The 23,298-nt window shown below is 34.1% G+C and overlaps 1 protein-coding gene and 1 long non-coding RNA gene across 3 annotated transcripts in view; one reads left to right on the top strand and one right to left on the bottom strand.

The window, feature by feature from the left end:
• LOC144852837 (uncharacterized) overlaps positions 1–19,023 on the bottom strand; it is a 57,186-nt gene extending 38,163 nt beyond the window's left edge. The window contains exon 1 of the long non-coding RNA XR_013614342.1: positions 17,981–19,023. This is a non-coding gene — a long non-coding RNA (uncharacterized LOC144852837). The remainder of the gene's footprint in view (positions 1–17,980) is intronic.
• Positions 12,966–21,904, top strand: LOC144852829 (transmembrane protein 26-like). 2 transcript variants are annotated; one of them, XR_013614341.1, is made up of 4 exons: positions 12,966–13,452; positions 19,399–19,564; positions 20,140–21,238; positions 21,408–21,904. XR_013614341.1 is itself a non-coding variant. In XM_078710853.1 (3 exons), exons 1-3 carry the CDS (start codon positions 13,262–13,264, stop codon positions 20,800–20,802), a joined length of 1,020 nt encoding a protein of 339 aa, XP_078566979.1. In that variant the 5' UTR covers positions 12,966–13,261; the 3' UTR covers positions 20,803–21,904. The 2 variants fall into 2 exon arrangements, 1 of the variants encoding a protein (XP_078566979.1); XM_078710853.1 differs by having other exon boundaries at positions 20,140–21,904.
• Positions 21,905–23,298: the final 1,394 nt, after the last annotated feature.

The following is a 23,298-nucleotide window of genomic DNA, read 5'->3' as shown; positions in this document are numbered from 1 at the left end:
ATAAAATATTAAATTTATCAACATAAAATTAAATTAACCTGTCGTCTGCTGGTTGGGAAATAATGTTATAATATCATAAATAACATCATCTTGTAGAATATTAAAAATAGGGCGGGTGCAAAGATCCGTGATAAAACATTACAATATTTTAAATATCATTTTGTTTGCACGATAAAAACAGGAAAATATATACAGGAAATATATGTTTGTGACGTCACAAAAGCCTCAAATTATCAGTACCTTATAAAATATGAACCGAAATATTAAAGATGTATTGTCCCTTGAAACACAAAAAAATGAAAAAAGAAATATTCTAAATTTAAATTGGCTATATCAAAGTAATAATAAAGTTATTTACTTTAAGTCGAAAATTCGAGCCAAAAACAACAAGTTTACGTAATTAACAGGTAAATTAATTGAATTAAATTTCGTCTGGAAAATCGTCGCGAGCGAAAGTAAACAAAGATTTCAAACCACGAGTATGCATTATGCATGATGCTAATTAGGATCATCAGGTGAATGTGTTTTCACACAGATCGCGAGTTAGTTTTATGATTATGCATACAGAGTAGCCAAACAAGCGCGTTGCATTATGAGATATGTTTTGGTCGAAAACTTTTTGAACAAAAAAACGTCTGTATTTCAGTTAAATGATTTTTTTTTTGACTAATTTTTGGTGAAAGTTAATAACTATTATGATACTTCAAAATGACCCACTTTTTTTCTAAATATTTTTTTACATGAATTTTTGTAGAATTAGTCAAAGGGACAATACATCTTTAAGTAGCGCGCCCTTTGTCGCTTTCAGCATTTAGTATGACATTGTGAAGAGAGTAAAAAGAAATTAGTACTGTAAATCATAAAAGAGATTAAAAGCATATATGAGAAGAGAAGAACAATAATTTTGTCGCCGTCATGCCACAGTTTTACACATTATACTTTAATCCGAACATCAATTTGTATTCGTGTCCTCCTCACTTAGCTATGGAGTGAAATCGCCGCCATAATTGAAGTTATAGTATGCACAAGCTGTTCACACCAAATAGTAAGGGCTCAGACTTGGACTCGTGTGTTTAACGCAATTCATTAATATAACGAACACCGTACATGTGAACACCTTGACATTTATCCGTGAATTACCTTACTATTTGAGCCGTACGTGTGAACGTACCAGTAAATGGAAGGCGACATAAGGACAATTTGACCGAGGACCATATTTTTACAACGTATTTAGAATGTACATAATTTCAGAACAATCGCGAGATTAAGGATATCGCCGCACACGTTCGCCGTACAGCCGTCGCCGTAAATTGTTGTGACGTCACAGGTGCATCGCAAAATCTACCTAATGAGTCCAGATAAGCGAAAGAAACAAAAACAAAATCAACATTTTTATTTTTTACGATTTAAAGTGTGTTTACTAGAAATTTTCGCGGTTTGACAGACTTTGCCAGAAAATTCATAACGATGCACCTGTGACGTCACAGCAAATTACGGGCGACGGCTGTACGGCGAGCGCGTGCGGCGATATCTTTAATCTCGCGTTCTGAAATAACATGTACGTCCCTAATACGTTGTTAAAATATGGTCCTCGGTCAAATTGTCCTTTAATTCATCCATTAATGTACAAAATGTATCTTACTTCTGGTGTACGGACGATGAATGGATTTCTATAAAAGATCAAATAGAAATTAGTGTGACTGTCTGCAGTATTACAGAATTCTTGTTTAAGTACGTAAGTTTACTCCATTTGTAAGTTCATACAGCGGTTACCAGTCAGTTACCAGTACGTCAGAATTATAACGATTATGATGTTTCTGCCACAAAACGGTCAAAATGTCAAAAGGTTATTTATAATGTCGTACATAATTATCATTGTCTATGAAACAAAATATCAAAACAATATAGCCTAGAAATTGCGTTTTACGGACAGTATATAACCCCTTTCTTTGGAGACACCCCATCACGGTATTTCAAGGTTTCGGGGACTATTATTTAAAACTGAATTAATTATATTAGGCCTAAGTTTAGGCCTGAAAAACCACAGAAAATGTCCCAAATAGTACAGAAAAGAAAAAATGGATCCAGAAATGTATTTTCTTGCTGAAAATTTAAGAAAATTAAATTTTGTTTTATTAATGAATATCACACTTACCTTAAACTAAAGTAAACTGAAGCAAACTAAACTCCATTCGTTATTTTGTAAAAGTGCTCAATGTATGTGTGTTGACTACAGTAGGCCTATACTCATTCAATTCTCATTTTGTATACAGTTAGACCAATGATTTTGTTACGGAACGGTGGCTGTACTGATTATATAGCACGCAGATTAACATTTTATGTTCAGAAAAATGTCTTTGTGTAAAGGGAAATAAATATTTATTAATATTATGTATATAGTAAATCACCTTATATAATCCTGAAGTGTTGTTTCGGTTTTATAATAGGTAGCTGTGTATGTTATCTACTCCTGATTACCAATGTGTTTATGTGCGGTAAATTTCTTTGAGTATTGTGTAAATAAATATTTATAAGACAGTAAAATGAAGATATAGTTATTTTACCATATGGCTAAGCATGTCAACCCAATGATTACAGCAACGAAGATGAGCTATAAATGTTTATTTTACATTATCGAAGTAACACCTAAGATATTTAAAGGACCGTTTTACTGATAACTACAACGCGTAAGGCGTTTTATTTTTGTTTTTGTCGGTTGGATTCGCCCGCTTCTTTCTTAAAATTTAAATATCATATCATGAAATATGTTATTGATTGATTGACAACCTTGAACAATGATGGCACTAATTGCACACCAACAATCAATCGGTAATATCCGATACAATAGACCTACCATAATTTATATTCTAGAAATCAAACTGCGCATGCGTCATTGCCAGTAAGCTTACAACACAGTAAGTTCTATATAGTTGATTGTGGAAAATGACTTTTAAGGTTTTGGTTCAGAATGTTGAAGGATTTTGGGTACCACACCTCATATTAAGTAGTAGTAAAGTTAGTTTCAGAAAAAACAAATAAAAGTTGAGAATGATGTAGAAATGTGCACTGTAGCGTATTGAAGAAAATACAACTGCTTGATATAAACAAAAGGTCGGTGTTTTTTAGTCGGTCGGTTGGTTGGTCGGTAAACACTGACTCAAATTTGAGCACGCGACTGCAGCCAAGTATATGGCCTTGTTTATGTAGAACTTAAAAGATAAAAGAAACATCCGATAGATTTTATGAAAAAAGATCACTCAAGTTAACACAATATGCAAATTAGCTTTCTGAATAATTTATGTTACGATATTTAACTTTGGAGTTACTTCAAGTTAATTTGCCTCATAAATTTCTATTTCTTTTATTACGCTAAAAAGTATGACACAGGCCTATAACATTGTTCGTAGTAAAATAAACGTTAAATAAAAAATACCCACACATCCAATGGAAAAAACATTTTTTATGCTAATTAATGTATCATTAAAATTTATCTGATGCTGTAAGGAATGGTTATAACCAGTAGCAGCCTGGTTGTTCAACGAGAGGAATATAACAAAGTTGTATTTTCTAATCTAACAAGATACAGAGATATGACTAGCTTACGGTAGGCCTCCTAATGAAAGTAAGTTGCATGACTTTCAAATGTTAAAGATTAGTCGATATAAGATAAGATTAGCCAATTAAATATGATAAAGATATACTTCAATGACAAGGTTAAGTTGGTATTAGGAGTGGGTGGGAATTAGGTTGAATTCACTTTTATGGCTTTGCCTTGGTATCACCTTTTTGTATATTGTTGATGTTTCAATCTTTTGTTTCCTATATATATTCATTGAATTTTATCTGTAACTGTTTTGTATGATGCTGAATTAAATCAAATCAGTTTAATCTAGATTGATCCACTCCTTCAGAGTGAATCGTTTTACAAAGGGCCGCTTCAGATTGATTCACTCCAACCAGAGTTAACCGTTTGGTAGAATGCCGTTCAGATTGTTACTCCTTCAGAGTGAATCGTTCTACAGAGGGCCGCTTCAGATTGATTCACTCCAACCAGTTAATCGTTTGGTAGAATGCCGTTCAGATTGTTACTCCTTCAGAGTGAATCGTTCTACAGAGGGCCGCTTCTGATTGATTCACTCCAACCAGTTAATCGTTTGGTAGAATGCCGTTCAGATTGTTACTCCTTCAGAGTGAATCGTTCTACAGAGGGCCGCTTCAGATTGATTCACTCCAACCAGTTAATCGTTTGGTAGAATGGCGTTCAGATTGTTACTCCTTCAGAGTGAATCGTTCTACAGAGGACCGCTTCAGATTGATTCACTCCAACCAGTTAATCGTTTGGTAGAATGCCGTTCAGATTGTTACTCTTTTAGAGTGAATCGTTCTACAAAGGGCCGCTTCAGATTGATTCACTCCAACAGGGTTAATCGTTTGGTAGAGTGCCGTTCAGATTGTTACTCCTCCTTCAGAGTGAATCGGTCTACAGAGAGCGGCTTCAGATTGATTCACTCTAACCAGAGTTAATCGTTTGGTTGAGTGCCGTTCAGAGTGTTACTCCATCAGAGTGAATCGTTCTACAGAGGGTCGCTTTAGATTGATTCACTCCAACCAGAGTTAATCGTTTTGCAGTGTGCCGTTCAGATTGTTACTCCTTCAGAGTGAATCATCATTCTACAGAGGGCCGCTTCAGATTGATTCACTCCAACCAGATAGTTAATCGTTTGGTTGAGTGCCGTTCAGATTGTTACTCCTTCCATTCGGAAGAGTGCCACTGACACATAAGTTAAGAATAATTCAAATCATTCTTCATTTTGAGAAGACAATTTATACTGCAACAATATTTTCCATTTTTTAAAACTTTAACTTCAAAAAAAATGACTAGCGAGTCATATGGCCGAGCGGTTAAGGCAGGGGCGCCGTTTACCGTACCTAAAGAGCCAACAACAACATCGGCAAGGGTTCGAGGCCGACTCGCTCCTAGTTCTGGTGGTGGAACAAGTCTTCTCGGATAAGGACTATAAACCGTAGGTCCAGTGTACACAGTTATAACCTGTGTGTACTTTAAAGAACCCAGTTCATTATTCGAAGAAGAGTAGGGGGTTACCCCGGTGAACTGGTTCACACAATAGCCCCTGTATCAGGGGGATTACCACCTATCTGATAGGACAGTGATTAATTCACTATTGGTAATCCTTGGCCACATTGCCTAAAGACATAAAATAAATAAAATAAATAAAAAATAAATAAATAAAACGTACATTTTGGAATAACTTGTTCTACATAGTCCTACACAATACAAGAAAATGCATATTTTGTAAAATCAGTTGCGACAAAGGTAAATTAATTGGACAACCTATACACACATAATATATCAACTAACTGAAGACCGATCTAATTGGCGATCCATCATTGCAGTCACGAACCGTCAGTCATGACGGAATCAATGAACGAATGAATTTCAGTTGCTATGAAAATATTGTGGAAATAAAGATTACTCGATTGAAAAATATGCAGCTGTAGACTTTGTTTTAGCATTGATTGTTTTCCGTGTATTGAGCAAGAAGCTATAAGTACTTATCTATTCCCTGTATCAATTAATAACCTCCCACACTGACATTTCCTGAGCATGTCCTTGCGCACCTTCCACATCAACCGGTCTGTATTGGTCAAGGCTTTGTCCACATTCGTCTTCGCCTGCTGTTACGTATCCGGTTTTGTTGTACACTAAGTCTATCATTCAGATGCTTTATTTTCTATATTTTATAATATGTACAAAAGGCTGGTGAATTAACTACAACTCTCATGAGCACGGTGAGTCTATTTTGCTCTCGCACAAAGCGTATTCGGCATCCCTATCTTAGGTTTAGTGGTTGTCAGTATAATGTTGAAAAGTGTCCCCTTAACAGTAATGTCCCCTGAATGGTCCGAGGTGTCCACTGGACTGGGTTCTATGGATATCAATATTTTACTAGTAGCTTTGTAGATCTGCATTGCAGTATGTTTAGCGTGGTAAAGACTTTAGGGCCTTTAGTACTTATGTGGACACAGATTTTTCCCAATCAAAATTATATTTCTTTTCCACTAATTTACACGGGAAAGTTAAATCAAATTAATTAGCACAATAACTTAAAATTACAATACCCGTTTATCTTTTGTTGTTTAATGATCTATGCATACCAAATAAACACAAATTACATATTATCTTAGTGTGTAAGTTGTCCTCTCTTTTCAGATAACTTTTGCACTGTATGAAAGATGAATTCGGTACTAAAAATAGTTTTGTTGTGGGCTTTTATCAGCTGGGGAATGGAAGAAACAGTAAGTTTCTTGGTTGAGCCAACTGTCCAAAGTGAAATGAACGACTCAATTGTTGATTACTTCAACGACGGACTAAATTCAGAAAGTAAAGAGATGGGTTCCAATATTACAAATTTGAACGAAAACCACCAATTTGTGAAAAAGATTTTATCACGAAATGGTTTCTTTCTTCGTATTGATCCCGAAGGACGTGTCAGTGGAACTACCAACTGTAAAGATAAATACGGTGAGTGACAAACGAATTTGATTTACTTAGAACTATCTGTGGTTTGTTCAGGAAATAATAATACTAACACTTTTCTCCGGTTGTTAAGCTTTTTAGTCACGAAAATAAGGCGCTACACACTACTGGCTATTCGACTGGCTTAGTTGTGCTATTTTAAGTAACTTTCTGTTTTGTTGGTAATCCACCTTCAGAAGTACTACTGAAGTTCTGCAATTCAGCCCAGTCGGCTGCAAGTCGCAGGTTATTCCCCCATTTACATTTACAGTAGCTGGCCTAGACCTAATCTTATACATACTAAATGTATACTATTACGCTATTACCACTTCTAATTTAGACCTACTGTATACTCCTCCAGTTTTAGTATACATCTACTATAACTACAAATTAGTCCTAGTTTTAAGTTCACGATAATATCTGTATGGTTCAACTATAACATTCTACTATTACGACTACCAACTAGTTTACTAGTTACTATTCCTTAATAATACTGGCCAATCTAAATATTGGAGTTGTGGCTTGGTGGTTATGATGCTTGGTTACCAATTCAAGGGTCCTGGGTTATGTCAGGATTTTTTTCTAATGACAAATTACAACTCCACTCTCAAAGACTTGTAATAAGACTTTGTTTATGTAGAGCATCTTGTGTATATGTTTGTCTTAACCACCTTTAAGAAGGATAGTGAATGAATTCGCTTATGGTTATCCTTGCCTAAATATACAATTTTAAAAAATAAAAATCAAATTTGATTTCAGTTCTTGTGACAACATTCGCTGTTGGGCCTAGTTTGTTTATTATCCGGGGTGCTGATACTGGTCTTTATCTGTCTATGGACAAACATGGGAAGATTTCAGCTAGAAATGTAAGTATCCATGTGGCTTTCTTGCTTGTTGTTGTTTTCTGACTAGGCTAGGAGGCACCGGATCCCTGAAAAGACTTAACCGATGCTAACTGGGGAACAGTGTGTAAGTTAGCGGTGATGGTGTATCCCCATACTCCGGTTTGAGTGCTAGCTTGGTGTTTTTGTCTTTTTGTTCTCTTCCTTTTGTTTTCCACTCTTTCTCTTTATTATCGAGCGCATAGAGACATCGTTTATTTACTATTTTGGTTATATTTTTGTTTAATCAGGGAAGAGTTAATTAACTTTCACTAGTTTAATGCAATACGTTGTAATTGTTAGATTAATTTAGAATATTAAAGGATCCCAAAAAATAAGCTAAAAAGCGTTTAGGGCTATCCTGGAAAATCTTTTATAAATGTATATATTTGTAATATCAGTGATTTATTTTATCATTTTGTATGTATTTTTTTATGATTTATTCAAATCATGGTATGTATTAGCGGTGTAATAAATATATTTCTTTATTTCGCAGAATACAGAGTCAAACATTCTGTGTGAAGAAAACTTCGATATTTTGTGGCGAGAAAGCTTCAGTCGGCGCTCATGTTTCGTTTCTTTTCAATCATTAATACAATTCAGAATTGGTATTCGAGATCGACCTGCAAATGAGCCCTCTAGCGACCAAGCAAAACGAGGGCGCTTTCTTACGGTAAGCAGACGTGGTCGTGTCGCATCTTCTGATACACAAACCGAATTTAGAAATACATTCATTTTTATTTCCTCCAATTTTTATTGAATACTGTATTGGTTATGAAAACAACTCTTAACCAGAAAATATGAGAACTGAAAATTGAAATGAGTTATAACCACTTAGATAGGCCTAGCCTATAGCCGTAAACAAAATTGGGAGATAAAATGTCCGGCCTTGAAGATATTCCAGGAATCCTATAAAATCTATTACTGCCGTAATAAAATGTTCATGGTTATATGTACGGATAGGTGGATATCCGGGGTAGAACTACCCGTGCTGCATTATTAACTACTAGGTCTACTTTTTAAACATGGCTAACTACATTCTGCATTTATATCATTAGTGGCACGACGATGCAAGGACGCCTATCATTCATGTGCAGTATAGAAATCATCCTTGTCATGATTTGATTTGTTGCTTTCGTATTCGTTGTCCAATTTTGAGCTATTTGAGCCACGCGATAGGCTAGGCCGATATAGGCCTACTGTAGTCTATTTAGCAACCAAATAGTGCGCTGTATAATTATTGCTTTGCTCTGCAGCCAAACAAAAAATGCGTGAACGACCTGTAGCCTAGCATCCGGTTCAGATATAAATGGCGGGTTTTGTGTTGATTAAAGGCTTGAAGCCTGTGGTGTGTTGTGTGTTGCTATTCGTTGACTGTTGCACTCTCCATTCAACTAACAGTCACTATATATTGTATAATATTTATTATTAAATTAATTACCTGCATAATAATGAACCTTGTGTCACGCTCGAATTGTCACTTTAGTTACAACATTATATCCTCTACGGTGAAAATGCTAATTTAGCTACTTCAATGTTTTACTAACATCATGAAAGTATTCAAGTTTTTTTTTTTAAAGGATGCTTAAAGGGTAGCTCCGGGCTAGTTTTTATTGTTTATTCTAAAATATAAATCATTGCAACAACATTGCTAGAAAAACTCACCTGTTTTTCGTCAGCGGTGAAGCAGAATGAAAAAGTGGTGCTGCATAAATATTATAGATTAAATGTTCTTTTTGTTGATCCAAAGAAATTGACTCTGTAGAAACAGTAGAAGCAGGAGCTACCCTTTAATCAAATTTATAGGATAGGCCTACTTATAAAGCATATTATATAACACCTAAATGAATTCCTGTCATTTGATTGGACGAATGTGGGTCACATGACGTGCAATAGTACGCACTATTAAACGATCGTTTAATAGTATTTTTTTTCGTGAACGAAAAAAAAATCTTTTCGCGTTTGGAAAATATTTTGTTTTATACTATTGCTTTGAAATACAACAGCGCCACCTATTTTGTACTTTCGCGGCGATTTGAATGTTATGACTGGTTTTTCACGATGGAAGCACGTACTAATTTAGATCAAAAAGGCATTTAAATCAGCTTTAGATCATTTGTAGGATTTTGATTAATTAATAGGAACATCTCTACAAGACGTGGAAAAACCATAATTAGCCTAGATGAGTTCCAATTGTCTGTCGAAGTTTTGCCTTTCAGCCAAACTAGTACTAGGTCTAGCCTAGAGGCCTAGGCCTGTTAGTATTATGCTAGGCATAGCCTAAGCATTTTAGCCTTGCTAGACCTTCAAATGTTTGGTCGTTTGTTGACATAAAAAACACTAAAGTAGGTGTGTTTATAAAATCCATATAAATATAACGTTTAATATAATAATATTAAAAACCAATTGAATTAACTGTAGGCCAGGCTAGGGCTACCTTTTATTACTTTTGATTCAAATGACAGGAATCTATTTAGATGTTATATAAAACAAATAATGAATGTTTTATATTCGTGTAATAGTACAAATAATGGCCTTTGGTGAATGATGAAAGGTTAAATATCAACTCGGCTTTGCCTCGTTGACTATAACCTTTCATCATTCACCTCATGCCATTATTTGTACCATTACACTCATAAACATTCATTATTTGTATATTATCAGCATTCCTAACAAAGTCGTTATGCTTGAATAAACTTTCAGATTCAGATTGTTTAGTCTTCAGGAGTGAAGAAAAAATTGATAAAATAAAAAAAAAAAAACTTTACTTTCATAATACAAATAAATAGACATTTTTTATTTATGTAATTTATAATTATAACAATAAATAAACTGTTTAAATGGCAAATTCGTTTATAGTTTCTATTGTCGAAGATGTCTTTCAAGAGTACATTACTCCTAGCATTATGTTTGTCTAATCATAACACAAACCATAGTAGAAATAATAGGAACTTCTATTTAATTTGAATAAATATTTGATAATGCTTTTAGTCCGTATGCAGACGAGAACTGTAGTGTTGGTATATAATTGAATTACAATATTTAAAAAATCAACTGACATAAAAACCAAGTGTGTAAGTTTCATATACAGTAAAAACCGTACCTTCCACTGGGAAAAGTATAAATAAATGAGTTAAATAGAAATACAAAGCCAATGGTGTACTAATATCTGCTGTATATAGAGGGAACGATATAAAGGTATGTTGTGTTAAGATGATGTGTTATGGTTTTTGTAACATTCTGGGGGTATTTTTTGTATTGTATTGTGATGTGGTCCCAGAACGACACAATTTTCTATTATACAAATCATATAACAAATGGAATTGAATGAGAATTTAAACCGAAGTTGAGAAAGAAAATGCACCAAAAGTATTTCCATTAAGTTATTGCAGTCTCTACAGAAGTATGATATAGTACTATTAAATGAACTGCCTTAATACCCAACTTCTTCTTGGTATTTTAATATCGATCTGCGTTCGATCAATTGTATTTGACAACAACTTTATGCTCTGTGTCGTGTAGTCGATGATTACAGATGTTGAAGCATTTTGTTTGTATTGTATCAGTTAGTAAATAAATTCCGTTAGCAGTCAAAAACAAGAAGTCTCAAGAAATGGCAATGACTCCAGCAGGAAATAACATACCGGGAATGACATAAAGTAACAATTAATAAAACTGGACAGGATGTCACCAAGCAATGTCATTGTACTAGTGCATTATTTGTGTTTAATTTCAAATACTTACATTTGAGTATCGTGGAGTACGTAATATATTAACAAGGCCATATAGATGGCTGCAGTCGCGTGCTCAAGTTAGCGTTTACCGACCGACCGACCAACTGACCGAATTTGCTGAACATGTTTAAAAACATTAATATTTTTTAAATTTACACGTGCGTAGCCTGTCATATTTTACGTGCTCGTATAACGTAATTTCGAGTTGAAAAGTGAATCAAATATGATGATATTATTAAAGAAAGGTTGTAAAACAGAAATCGTGTAAAAAGAGGCCATACTAATATTTAACGCGAAAATCTGCGCACTTATACAATTTTTTATATGCTTAAAATTGCCCGAAACGTACTCTTATTTCATCGAATTTAAATGTCGACAATTTTGAAAATTTTAAGCGCGCGTACGCATGCGCTACGCACGTAATTGTATTGCCATATGATGATTTATGCCCTGAAATTTATGAGTACCAAATTTTATTTAATTGTGATTCATGCTTGTGAAGATATGATTACAAACATGATTTCGTTAAATCGTGCGTAGACCGCGTAATTTTTGATTGCGCACCGTGAAAACATAACCACATAACCTAACCATAACTGGCCATAAGGAATATACTGTGAAAAATTGACTTAGCTAGATGAAACTGATATCAAGATAAGGCCATATACAAGTTAGTGTTTACCGACCGACCGACCGACATAGTGAGCTGTAGTGTCGCGTTGCACGCGACTAAAAACATACTTTTGCAAGGCACAGTTGTTGAAGTCAAGCGCCCTCTATATGTCTGCATTATTTAATAAATGTAAAAAAAAACACATTTTGCACACATAAGGCACTGATAAATAAATAGAAAGGTTTTGATCTGATCGACGACCTGTGACCTACGACCTCATTGTGCCGTATCGTCGCTTTGACCTAAACTCCACCAAAACTGTGATGATCAATGGAGTGAAAGAACGTCCCATGTCTAATCTCTCTGCAAGTTAGCATGTCACGACATCACGCTGTGTAACTCATGTTGAACGCGCCCTACTGTTTAGTATTTTCCTGCTTAGCATAATTAAATATTATCCCACATCTATTTGAATTCTTGAATATTATTATTACATGTCGCTTTCTACAATCAAGGTTTTCCACTTAAAAAATTAATTATCTTTAATAAAACTTTATGGTTATCCTTTAAACATAAATAAAAATGATGTTAGGCCTATATCAATATAATATATTACAGCATTTAAGAAAAAATCACATAATAATATGAGACTAATAAAACGGGTAGTCCACCAGTCGGCGTTTCGATTTGTGTATACGTATAAAACGCTATATGTTCCAAAATATTTATCTTATATTAAGTTGAAATACACTTTTGAACCTACACCGTAACAAACAACTTATAGTTGTAATTGGATCATTATCTCCATGGGAAACTATAGTTTAATTCGTGATTAATATTATTTTGCTATAAATTAATTAAAACAACTCCATTGCGTTTACGTTCACATTTGACATTCAATACGAAATAACGAAAAGTTTAACTGACAGTGTTTATTGGTAATACAGCATTTTAGCCTTTTCGTCTTTGCATCAACTTTGTATGATAATTCTTGCTAAACCCATTTAAAAAGAATAAGACTACCGAACCATTACTACAAAACAAACTATTTGTCCATTGTATCACGTAACGTAGCAACAAAAACGATTGTCCTATAGGATTTGGCCGATGACGTTTCCGACACATTTTGATCAATAGAAATGATTGTCACGACTCGATGATGGGAAATACTCTATACACACTTCCACAATTCACGATTACTCTCTGTCTAATACAACCATGAATGCGCCGAAGAAACTGCAAATCGGATTGTGATTATTCCAATTCCTAAACGGAAACTTTTTCAAGATTGGAACTAGTCGAAATTTGAGATTAAATTGTTTAGAGTCAACTGACAGCAGTAAACCAACCTTATATCCGTTTTCAATCAAGTTTTGTAAAGGAATACTTCAATTTCTAGCATTGTATTTTAGAATTATCAAAAGGATTTTTGCACAAGGAGACTATACGAACAGGCTAATTGTGTTCTAAAATTGCGGTTTAGGCCTAAATCAAAATGTCTGTAATATCTCTAATCAAAGCGGTAGTGGCGAGAATTTTGTTCGCTGTACATGGAGTTTTGGTCGCGTGGAGAGTGACCGATTTAGAGGATGATCAGATCTACTATCTGCTTCTTATACCCGTCATTTTACTGGCGGTGGAGATGATTTTTACGTTGAAGTTTACTGAAAACGGTGAATGGAAATGGTAGGTGCTTACTTTTTTTACCAATTTTAACAAATAATATCAAAGGTAATTAAGAATATTATAATATTTAAATATGTGTATATAAGAAACATGGTAAAACAAACGTAACGTCATGTCTAAGATTGCTTAAACCATGTAAGATGAAGCGCTGATATCGTATTCATCCAAGAAAATGTTCAACTTGTTCATATCACCTATTTTTAGTCGGCGTGCAAACGCGACTTTACAGCTCACTATGTCGGTCGGTCGGTAAACACTAACTTAAATTTGAGCACGCGACTGCAGTCATGTATATGGCCTTGTTGATAAGGTATAGAGTACCAATACAACTAACACATAGGCACCTGCATTTCAGGAGTCCTAGATCCGAACAGACGAGGTACCCTAGACCTATTCTTTTTTATTTCAACAATATTTACAGAAGGTGGCCCTTCCAGTTTCCTCGCAGAGGGGAGATGATATCTATGGGCCCTCTTTATACAATCAAAATAACAATTCAAAAAGACTATTTTTGAGTCAAACAAATTAGACATTAATACTGCAAAGTTATTAATTACAATTATTTATTTAATTTAAATTAATATAATTAATGATAACGAGGTACTGTATATATACAAATAAATATATACATCACTCAGACAAAACAAATTTGTTGTCTGTCTTTAAAATCTAAGCATTATTGATGTAAGTTTATTCATGATTCTATATTTAACAAGGCCATATACATGGCTGCAGTCGCGTGCTCAAGTTAGTGTGTACCGACCGACCAACCGACCGACTGACCGACCGACATAGTGAGCTGTAAAACTACACAATACGCATTATATAGCTGTGTTGTTTGCTATATTACTAAACATTTACACATTGTTATAATAGAAAGAATTATTATATTCAAGAAAGTATCGGAAGTACACGACGTTTGTGTGTGATGTTTGAAATAACAGGAAATTACTATTGAAAAATCGAGAAAAATTATCATAATGCTCACATAGCAATGCGTGTTAAAAGTAAGAATGTATAAAATAAGAATGAGATAAGTTATTTATTTTGTCTCAATGAAAACAAACAATATAAATAATAATATGTTGTAAGAAAATGACGGTGTTATTAATTGGGTTAAGCATGGTTTAAGGAAATAATAATGTATTATTACCTTATTAATAAACCGCGGATACCGATTACTTTATAGTAACCACATTCAGGGCGTTACACAGAAGAAACTTTTAATACGCAAGGTTAACTGTTGTTCAATGGATTTTGATAAAAAGGATAGGCCTACTGTGAAAAAAACAGTAATTTGAATTTATCATTAAGGTACGCCTATTATATGTTCTACGGACATGACGGTGTTATTTAATTGTGTGTTAGGCATGCTTTAAGAAAATAAATAATGTATTACCTTATTAATAAACCGCGGATACTTTATAGCAACCGCATTCAGTGGGTTACACTGACGCAACTTTTAATACGCAAGGTTATTTAATAGGTAGGTCTGTTGTTCAATGGATTTGGTTAAAAAGAATCATGCACTGTAAAGTCATTTGTATTTATCATTAACGTAGGCCTATACTCCTATTCTATAGTCTAAGACAATGACGGTGTTATTTTATTTGGGTTAAGCATGGTTCAAGGAAATAAATACGGTATTACTTTATTAATAAATCGCGGATACCGATCATTGTAATAACCACATTCAGTAAGTTACACTGAAGAAACTTTTCATACTCAAGGCTATTAGGTAGTATGGATACGGTAACTGTTGTGGATTTTTTATGAAAAGAATGTAGGCCTACTGTAAAAGTCATTTAAATTTATCAATGACGTATCTTTATTTCAATTTAAATGTTGATTTTAGTAAGCAATGTAGGACAACGTAATCAATAAAATAGTAGGCCTAATTTAAGTTGGTCACAAGGACAATATAAACCACTGAAAATCCGGGTTTAATAATAGTCTGTTCTGATATAGCGCATATAAGCAGGCTCTCAATGCGCTTTACATAAAAAATAAAAGCAGGAAATGTTAAATTGGGTTTAACAAATTGTTATTGTTACAGATATATTGTCCCATTTTTTGTTGTTGAGTATGCTATTTTAATGTCACACACTAGTTATTCACTTTGACCAAACCAAAATTGTGATCGGTAAATTATTTACCTGAAAAAATGTAATTTAAAGCAAAAAATAGTCAAATTGTCTGTCAGACAATAATATTTTGGGTAAATTTAACTCGTTTAAATGTCTTTTTGAAATCATTATTTTTGTTGGTTTTTTCCTAAAGGAAGTGAATTTTAAAAAAAACCCTAATTAAATTCCAAGAACATGCATTGGAATAATCAGAATCATATGTATTAATTTGTCCTAAATTGATCATATTTCATGTCATCGTGAAATTATTTGTGTACGCCTCATAATATATTATAATAAATGTTCTGGGAATTAGGGACACTCAAAGTTAAGAATGATCAAACACGACAGGCTCAATGTAAAACGGATATCATTACTAAACAAATCAACGTTAGTACACATGGCTTTGTGACAAATCAATAATATCGGTTTAATGGGCTAATATAATAGGCTTGGTCTTTTCCGATCATAGGCTTGTTTCTTTACAAACAACGGTATCCTCTACCGCTATTATTTGCTGTTGTTGTTTGCTGCAAATGCCCTGGCAACCACTAACTTTTCTTCAGTAAACATGATTGATTGTGTGCTAACAGTATATTATATCATTTAAATAAATAATGAGTATAATGTTAGTAATTAATTTGTGGATCTGATAAACAACTTAACGGTTGTATCGATCGCCATGAGTTACTGCAAAACCACGAGCACAGTGACCCTGCATGTATTATATGTATCTCGGAAGAGTGGTGATTCCTCTGATCATGCATGTTTTATTATAAGTGACCTAACTGTTAATCAAGTCCCTGTTATTTGTTAGAGCAAGCCTCCAAAAACTTATTCCAGTAGAAGCCCTCCTTATCCAGTGTACATCTTTACTAAGGGCACACTTTCCTGTGAAACGTAAGGGGTGTTGTAGACTCTACAGCTCTGCAGTAATGTATATGGCCTTGTTAACACTAGAGTACACCCATAGCCTACACATCCTATACATTTGAGACACTTTGTTAAGTCCCGTTAATCTAATACTACTGTACATTATTATAATATCAATATCAATAATAAATTTTATTTCTCAAATAAAAACAAAAGTACAGATAACATTTTCTAAAATAATACATAATAAATGAGAAAAGGGGTACCCCACTGGAAGCTTAAGCTTTAAAATGTGGGGTACAGGCAACATATTTAAGTATGACTGTATCATACTGATACAATTATCAAATCCGAAACAAAGTGCCTATTAATAAAGATGGCGTGAATTGTATTTGCTATTATGTTATGTTATAATTTGATTTTTTTTTCAAAACGTACAAAAGGTACAGGTCTAAACTGTAGTTGCTGTTCGCTACGTATAGGATTGTTTATTTAAGTCTACATCATTTGTTGGTATGTTGCGGTTGTGCAGTTGGCTAAGCCAGAAATGTTACAAGAAGCCTACTACGGTTTTAAGTCACGTACGTGTTGTACTTTTGCTCTTGGGGTTTAAGTATGAAAATTGACTTTTTGTTATGGCACTAAACCTATGTGTTAAATCTAAATAATTGATTGAAAAGTGATGTTGAATGTGTATAAAAACACATTAGATTAAGCCTTTAAGCGCGTCAGCAGCCGAGGTGAAAGACTATTAAAAATATAAATTCTAAGATGTTTGAAATGTCTTACAAATAAATTGACAGAATACACAATAAGTGTTAAATAGAAAAACAGAGCAGATTCATATGAATTAAAAAGCCTTTGTAAAATACTAGCGCATGGCCCAATCTTTTGTATAATTATTCGGGCAAAAAATACGGTATGCACTTGCAACTTTTGATTAGTATTGTACGAGGAAACAACATTCATAATGATGTTTTATATGCAGCCATCAGGCACATAATAGCCAATCCAATAAATCGGAAACCAGATTCTCCCGAGCATCACATGTTCGTTAAAATTACAATTTTGTCATTGATTACTGTTCAGGTTAAGGTAATGTGCACAGTGAAAAACAATGTGACATACAACACAAGAAATTATGATCTGTTACAATCATCTGTAAAAATTATTGTAGATAGTACACTCAATCTGTAACAAGGCCATATACATGGCTGCAGTCGCGTGCTCAAATTAGTGTTTACCGACCAACCAACCGACCGACCGACCAATCGACCGACCGACATAGTGAGCCGTAAAAACGGAGAAAAGCTGAGCCTACAGTTTGCAACATTGTCGATTAGGTTCCGGTAGTTCTCCGGTGGTATTTAGTAGGACCCTAGTAAATGTACACTCAATGTAGCCTATTTAATAAAATCACCAATTGAGCTGTTGACTACGTAGGTTAAAAACCTTTGAATAACTAACTGCCCTGCTAAAATAAGAAATGATTCAAAACTAAAAGTTGTTAAATTGTGAATGTCTCTTACCGAAACTTCCGATGGAGATGAGCAAGGCAGCTATTCCAATCCTTGCGTCATGACATTGTCGCGTATCATTCATAGACTTGAAGCTTTGATCAGAAACCCTCCAAAATTAAAGATATCCGCAGAGGTAGTCTGCATTCTGCCATTGTATTTTTGTTATTATTATTATTCAATGGTATACGGAGACAGCCATGATTTTATTATTAGTGAATCTGTGTTTGTTTCTGTTGTTGCTACAGCAGGGTGGTGAGCCTACAGGATGCTGTATGACATCGTTACTGTTTAAGGAATATGCATCAACCTCTGTTTCTGTCCGATATTCGACTTAGTATCGCCATTGAATACGTTAACTTTTGCTAGCTGGTTCGGGTTGGTCAAGTTATCTTTCTCCAGTTATGAAAACTCATTATCGTGTCAATGGTCAATAGTTGTGTTTCCTTGGTTTAATCTTTGTTTTAGTGACGACACATCATTACAGCATTCGAATAATGGAAATCCTCGCATTCCTCCTCTTCAATATTGACCGTAACTTTTCATTTAATTGAAAAGTAATATGTTTGTGATATAGATTTTCTGGGAGGCTGGAGTTGTTCAATGTTTTTGCGAAACTTTTCTGTTTGAGGTATTTGTCGGGTGTCGTCCCCATTATGTGAACAGTTGTTCGGTTAGTTGGTAGACCTACTAATTTCAGGGGTACTTAGATATGACTTTGAAAAGTTTCTTTATATCAGTATACAAACATATAGATCCGTTAATGTCGTCAGTTGTAATTTATATCGACCTACGAGTTTAGAATCATGGAAAAAGCAGGGTAGGCCTACTTACACTTAGGCGTTTGCTCACTGAATCAGTCTTGCCGGCGTTTATCGAGCAGCTCTCGACATCGTACACTTTGATACTTCGAATACGATTTTCATTTCTCGGAATCATTTCAATTTTGAGTCGATATGAATATTTGGTAATTGTTCACGCTTCAGGGAAGAGTGACATTACATAGGACCAACATAGGTACAATTGTAAAATTGAAAATCACAGGAGCTATGTGTTTAGCACGTCTTCACCGGTTAAACCCATTGTTATCATGATTTGTTTTCAGATTCTAATCCAGCATCTGTGTCCATTCGTATGTAAATTACTTACGGTAGTATGTGATCGAAAACTATTGATAAGTTATACCGCAAAATTGATCATTTTAAAGGTGTATAGCAATATCAATAGACAATAGATTGACTATACTGTATATATCGTAATATAAAATAAAGTATATATTTGCCAACATATTATATTAAAAACATTAACAATGGTTTATATATATAAATATACATAATCATAAATTATTACATTATTGAAATTTAAAAGCACAAACTTACAATACAATTACAAGTCAGAAACAATTATATTATTGTTTTTATTATATATAGGTTTTGTCCAAGTGTGTTGCTGTACCTAGCAAGTGTCGTTCCCGGCATCTACTTACTGGAGTTACAACTGTATGAAAACCGGATCGACTATCGGGATGAACAGGGATGGGACGAGTGTGTCAGCTATGCAAATGACAGCACTGTGGCCCTTTCAGAAGTTAACGGGGTATGTAATTTTATATTTACTGCACGGATTTGTCAGTATGATATTGTTATTATTATCGTTACAATTATTATGGTACATTTTACTGATTTTATTTATTTATTTACTTATTTATTCATTTAAAGGGGCTTTGCGTCTAAATGTTTTGCTTACAACTTAACCCCATTCACAACTTCAATAATTTTGTATTTACTTTAATTTAATTATTTATGTATACTTTTAATCTGAGATTGTGAATAAAGTTATATTATATACAATATAATGTGCATTATGTTATATGGGTGGATTCAGAACTGCGGCATGCGCGTATGTAACATTTCAGAGTTAAATATTAATGTAGACCTTCATCGGTGATCCAAGGCACCCTAACCACCAAAGTTCACAAATACAATTCCAAAGATAAACATTCCTCCATCCCACCCATTTTAAACATTCTGGATTCGCCACTGGGCACTAACTATATACAGAGGCATTTACAGTACTGCGAAAAAAACTCGTAAGATGAAAGGTACCTTAAAGTGGCAGCTTCAAAAATAAAATTTGAAATGCAAAGTAATTAATTTGTTTGTTTTAAACAGGTAACCATACCGATATCGTTGAGTGAAAGTGATTGGGTGCTCGCACTTGAACAAATATTACTGTGTCTTTTGGTTCTGGGACGATGGTTGCTTCCAAAAGGGGAGCTGACACGTGATCAACTATCGCAACTTTTACTCGTCTACATCGGCATGGCAGCTGACATTCTTGAATTTTCAATTGAAAATTTAAAAGAAGACAATGTGAAATGTAATGCTGTACTCATCTATATGATTCTAGGACTCTGGGCCTGGAGCCTACTCCAGTTTACGCTCGTGCTAACGTCCGTTAGCGGCGCTAAGGTGCGAATGTTTAAAAAGACGAAGAAGATATACATTTGTCGAGCGTGCCTGTGCTGTGAGAATGAGATATGGGCGTTGTCGATCACACTACTGATGCAGGATGGACCGTTCCTGGTGATGAGGCTTTATCTTCTTATCCACCATAACATTGTCAACCAAATGATGATTTTCTTCACGTGCAAAAACCTTCTAGTCATAATGTTGCAGGCTTACAGAATTCTTATCGTCTGCACCGATTCAAATCAGATCGAGCCAGCGGCAGATAGTGGTGACGCTGTTGAGGTGATGGAAGACGCAAGTGCCCCAAGGAAGAAGAGTTCTCAGAGTGGTGATATGGTGGCACTAGATGTAAAGGGTGTGTAAATTCAATTTGAAAGTGTAATGTAAAAATGTATATTGAAATGTAAATTAACAGGAAAATTATTTTAGATAAAAGCCTAAATGGTTAACTCATTAAACAACAGAAACTTTGACACGTATTTCTAAATAAATTGCCTGCTACAGGACGGTAAGCACATCCCCTTCTCTATGGTACCAGTGTATACCGGCTCAGCTAGAGTGGAAGTAATTGTTTTCTTAAATTATTATATAAAGGACATTGTAATAAAAAAAAATTAAACTCGTTTTCAACTAAATTATTGTAAAACCATTCAGTAGTCTGAACAAAATCATTCCTTTTCTATCATTCTATTCACAGGCCTACTAATCATTGATTAATGGCTTTGAATGTGATTGAGTGCCACTGTGAATATATGTCATGCATCCTTTACAAATGTTATTTATTATTATGACTTATAATGTATTAAGCTCTGTCTACACTATCAAACTTTATGTGACAAAAAAATGTGATGTGCCCAAATATAAACATGATGATGTCATACCACTACCATATTTGGGTATATCACTACCGTATTTGGGCACATAACACTTGTTTTTAGTGTAGATAGAGCTTAAGCTCTCAACAGCAGGCTACTTAATTAATACACTTCTACTATAAATATATATTTTCTCATTGCTGTATCTCCATACTACAATATTTCCCATTTTATAGGAATATTTCGTAATACAGCATATCATTTGTTGTTTTACATTTGGTGTCTGTATATTGTAAGAGGTGGGTTATGGTCTTGATACTAGGCGATACATGTGAAACACATGTGATGCTGTATTACCAAATGTTCCTATGATACTGAGAATCTAGATACAGTATCGAGAATCTGGTGATATTTGGTTTGCTTCTGGTATACGTGTAAAACATTAATATTTCCAGCCTTTGTTTCTTTGCGGGAATTTCGCAATATAAGGTAAACTGCCTCATACAACGTACATTTTTAAAATAACCATCGATTCATGGAGTCCATTAAATAAATTCATAAATAATCTAGTAATATCACTTATTTATTAACATGATGTTTTGTGAAAAAACGGTTTGTTTTGTGACTAATAAAATTAATAGAACTTTGAACGGATGTATTAAATGTGTACATACTTTGATTATGTTTTATGTTCGCTAGTGTAAGCATTATTGTACTGCAGTTTCTGCAGTAACTCCATTTTTTCTGTATTTCTCCATTTTGTTTAAGATTGGTTCCCACTAGGACGATTATCAGACTTTTTGCTTGTGATTGGTCAACTTGCTTACGTTGCGCTTACGTCCTTGCGTTGCGTCCTAGTGGGAACCAAGCTTTAGGGCCGTTCACTTATGCACAGTGTTTAAACCTTCATTTTAAACTCTTTGGATTTTGTTTGCTTGACTGTCGGTAAACCAGCAGCCTTTTTCAATTGACTTACTGGTATCATTATATTGACAATTTTCTAAATATCGTAATTATGTTTCCTTGTAAGATTAAAATTGCCAATCTATTTAAAATGCTTCAATTTAACACTTTCTTTTAAATTTGATACATGAAGGAATCATACATACTAATAATAAAACCAAATAATTTAAGTTATGATTTTAAAAGCAATATTTTATAATCATCCTCTAATTAATATTAACAGCTCCTATGGGAATTGTCTATAAATAGAACATGTCCGTTGGCAAACAAAGTTTGAGCTGACGGATACAATGCGACTCAATTGTCACAGTGCGTCTTATGCTAATGTTGCTCATACAATTACGGTTTCCTTGTAGGAAATCATAAAATATTAAACATATTCGTATCAAGTAGAAACATATTGTGTCGCTTGGGTAAACATTCAAAATAGAGTGTAAATATGTTCATGAACTTTATGTGTGTTAAATGTAACATGGTTTTGTCTTATATTATAATGTTGTCGGATACTTTTGATTAACTTTCAGATACTACGGAGTGAGCTTGACCATCAAGTACAGTAAACAACCTTGTTTTACAGACCCGTAGCCATGGGTCGGGGGGTGGGGGGGGGGGGGTGTTTGAACGAAGCCCACCGTTTGCTAAAACCGGCTCCGCTTAGCCAAGAGAAAATAAAAATAAAAACAAAATCAAAAGAAATAAATAAATTATATAAATAGATACTTAATTTAAATCACAAATGTTTGTACTAAATTATAGGTCGTTTTAACATTTAGGCCTTATAATACAATATTATAATTCAAAGCCTGAACTTGAAGTTAAAATGTTCTTATTCTAAAAATGTTCTTGTCTTGCCCCCAGACCAATGATAGTCAGTCTTTTCGATGTTTACAAGCTCAAGTAGTATACGTATAAAACGCCATATGTGCCAAAATATTTATCTTTTTACTAATATATTGAGCCAAAACTCCGTCTGGAACCCAGACTAGGTCAACAGGTTCATCACATTCAACTCTCTCTTATTATTTCTTAAAAGCCGTTCAACGCAAACACAATACAACCACAATGTTGAATGCGTTGGGAT

This window comes from Antedon bifida, chromosome 9, assembly GCF_963402885.1.
Source record: "Antedon bifida chromosome 9, ecAntBifi1.1, whole genome shotgun sequence".
NCBI classification, from domain to species: Eukaryota; Metazoa; Echinodermata; class Crinoidea; order Comatulida; family Antedonidae; genus Antedon; species Antedon bifida.
The sequence above is the reverse complement of the archived record's forward strand: the minus strand, read 5'-3'. Positions and strand labels throughout refer to the sequence as shown.

Bases quoted from the DNA above. Each gene is read 5' to 3' on its own strand.
- LOC144852829 (XM_078710853.1), top strand. From the start codon at position 13,262: ATGTCTGTAATATCTCTAATCAAAGCGGTAGTGGCGAGAATTTTGTTC. The intron at 13,453-19,398 runs GTAGGTGCTTAC...TATTATATATAG, and splicing joins GAAAACGGTGAATGGAAATG to GTTTTGTCCAAGTGTGTTGC. The intron at 19,565-20,139 runs GTATGTAATTTT...TGTTTTAAACAG, and splicing joins CCCTTTCAGAAGTTAACGGG to GTAACCATACCGATATCGTT.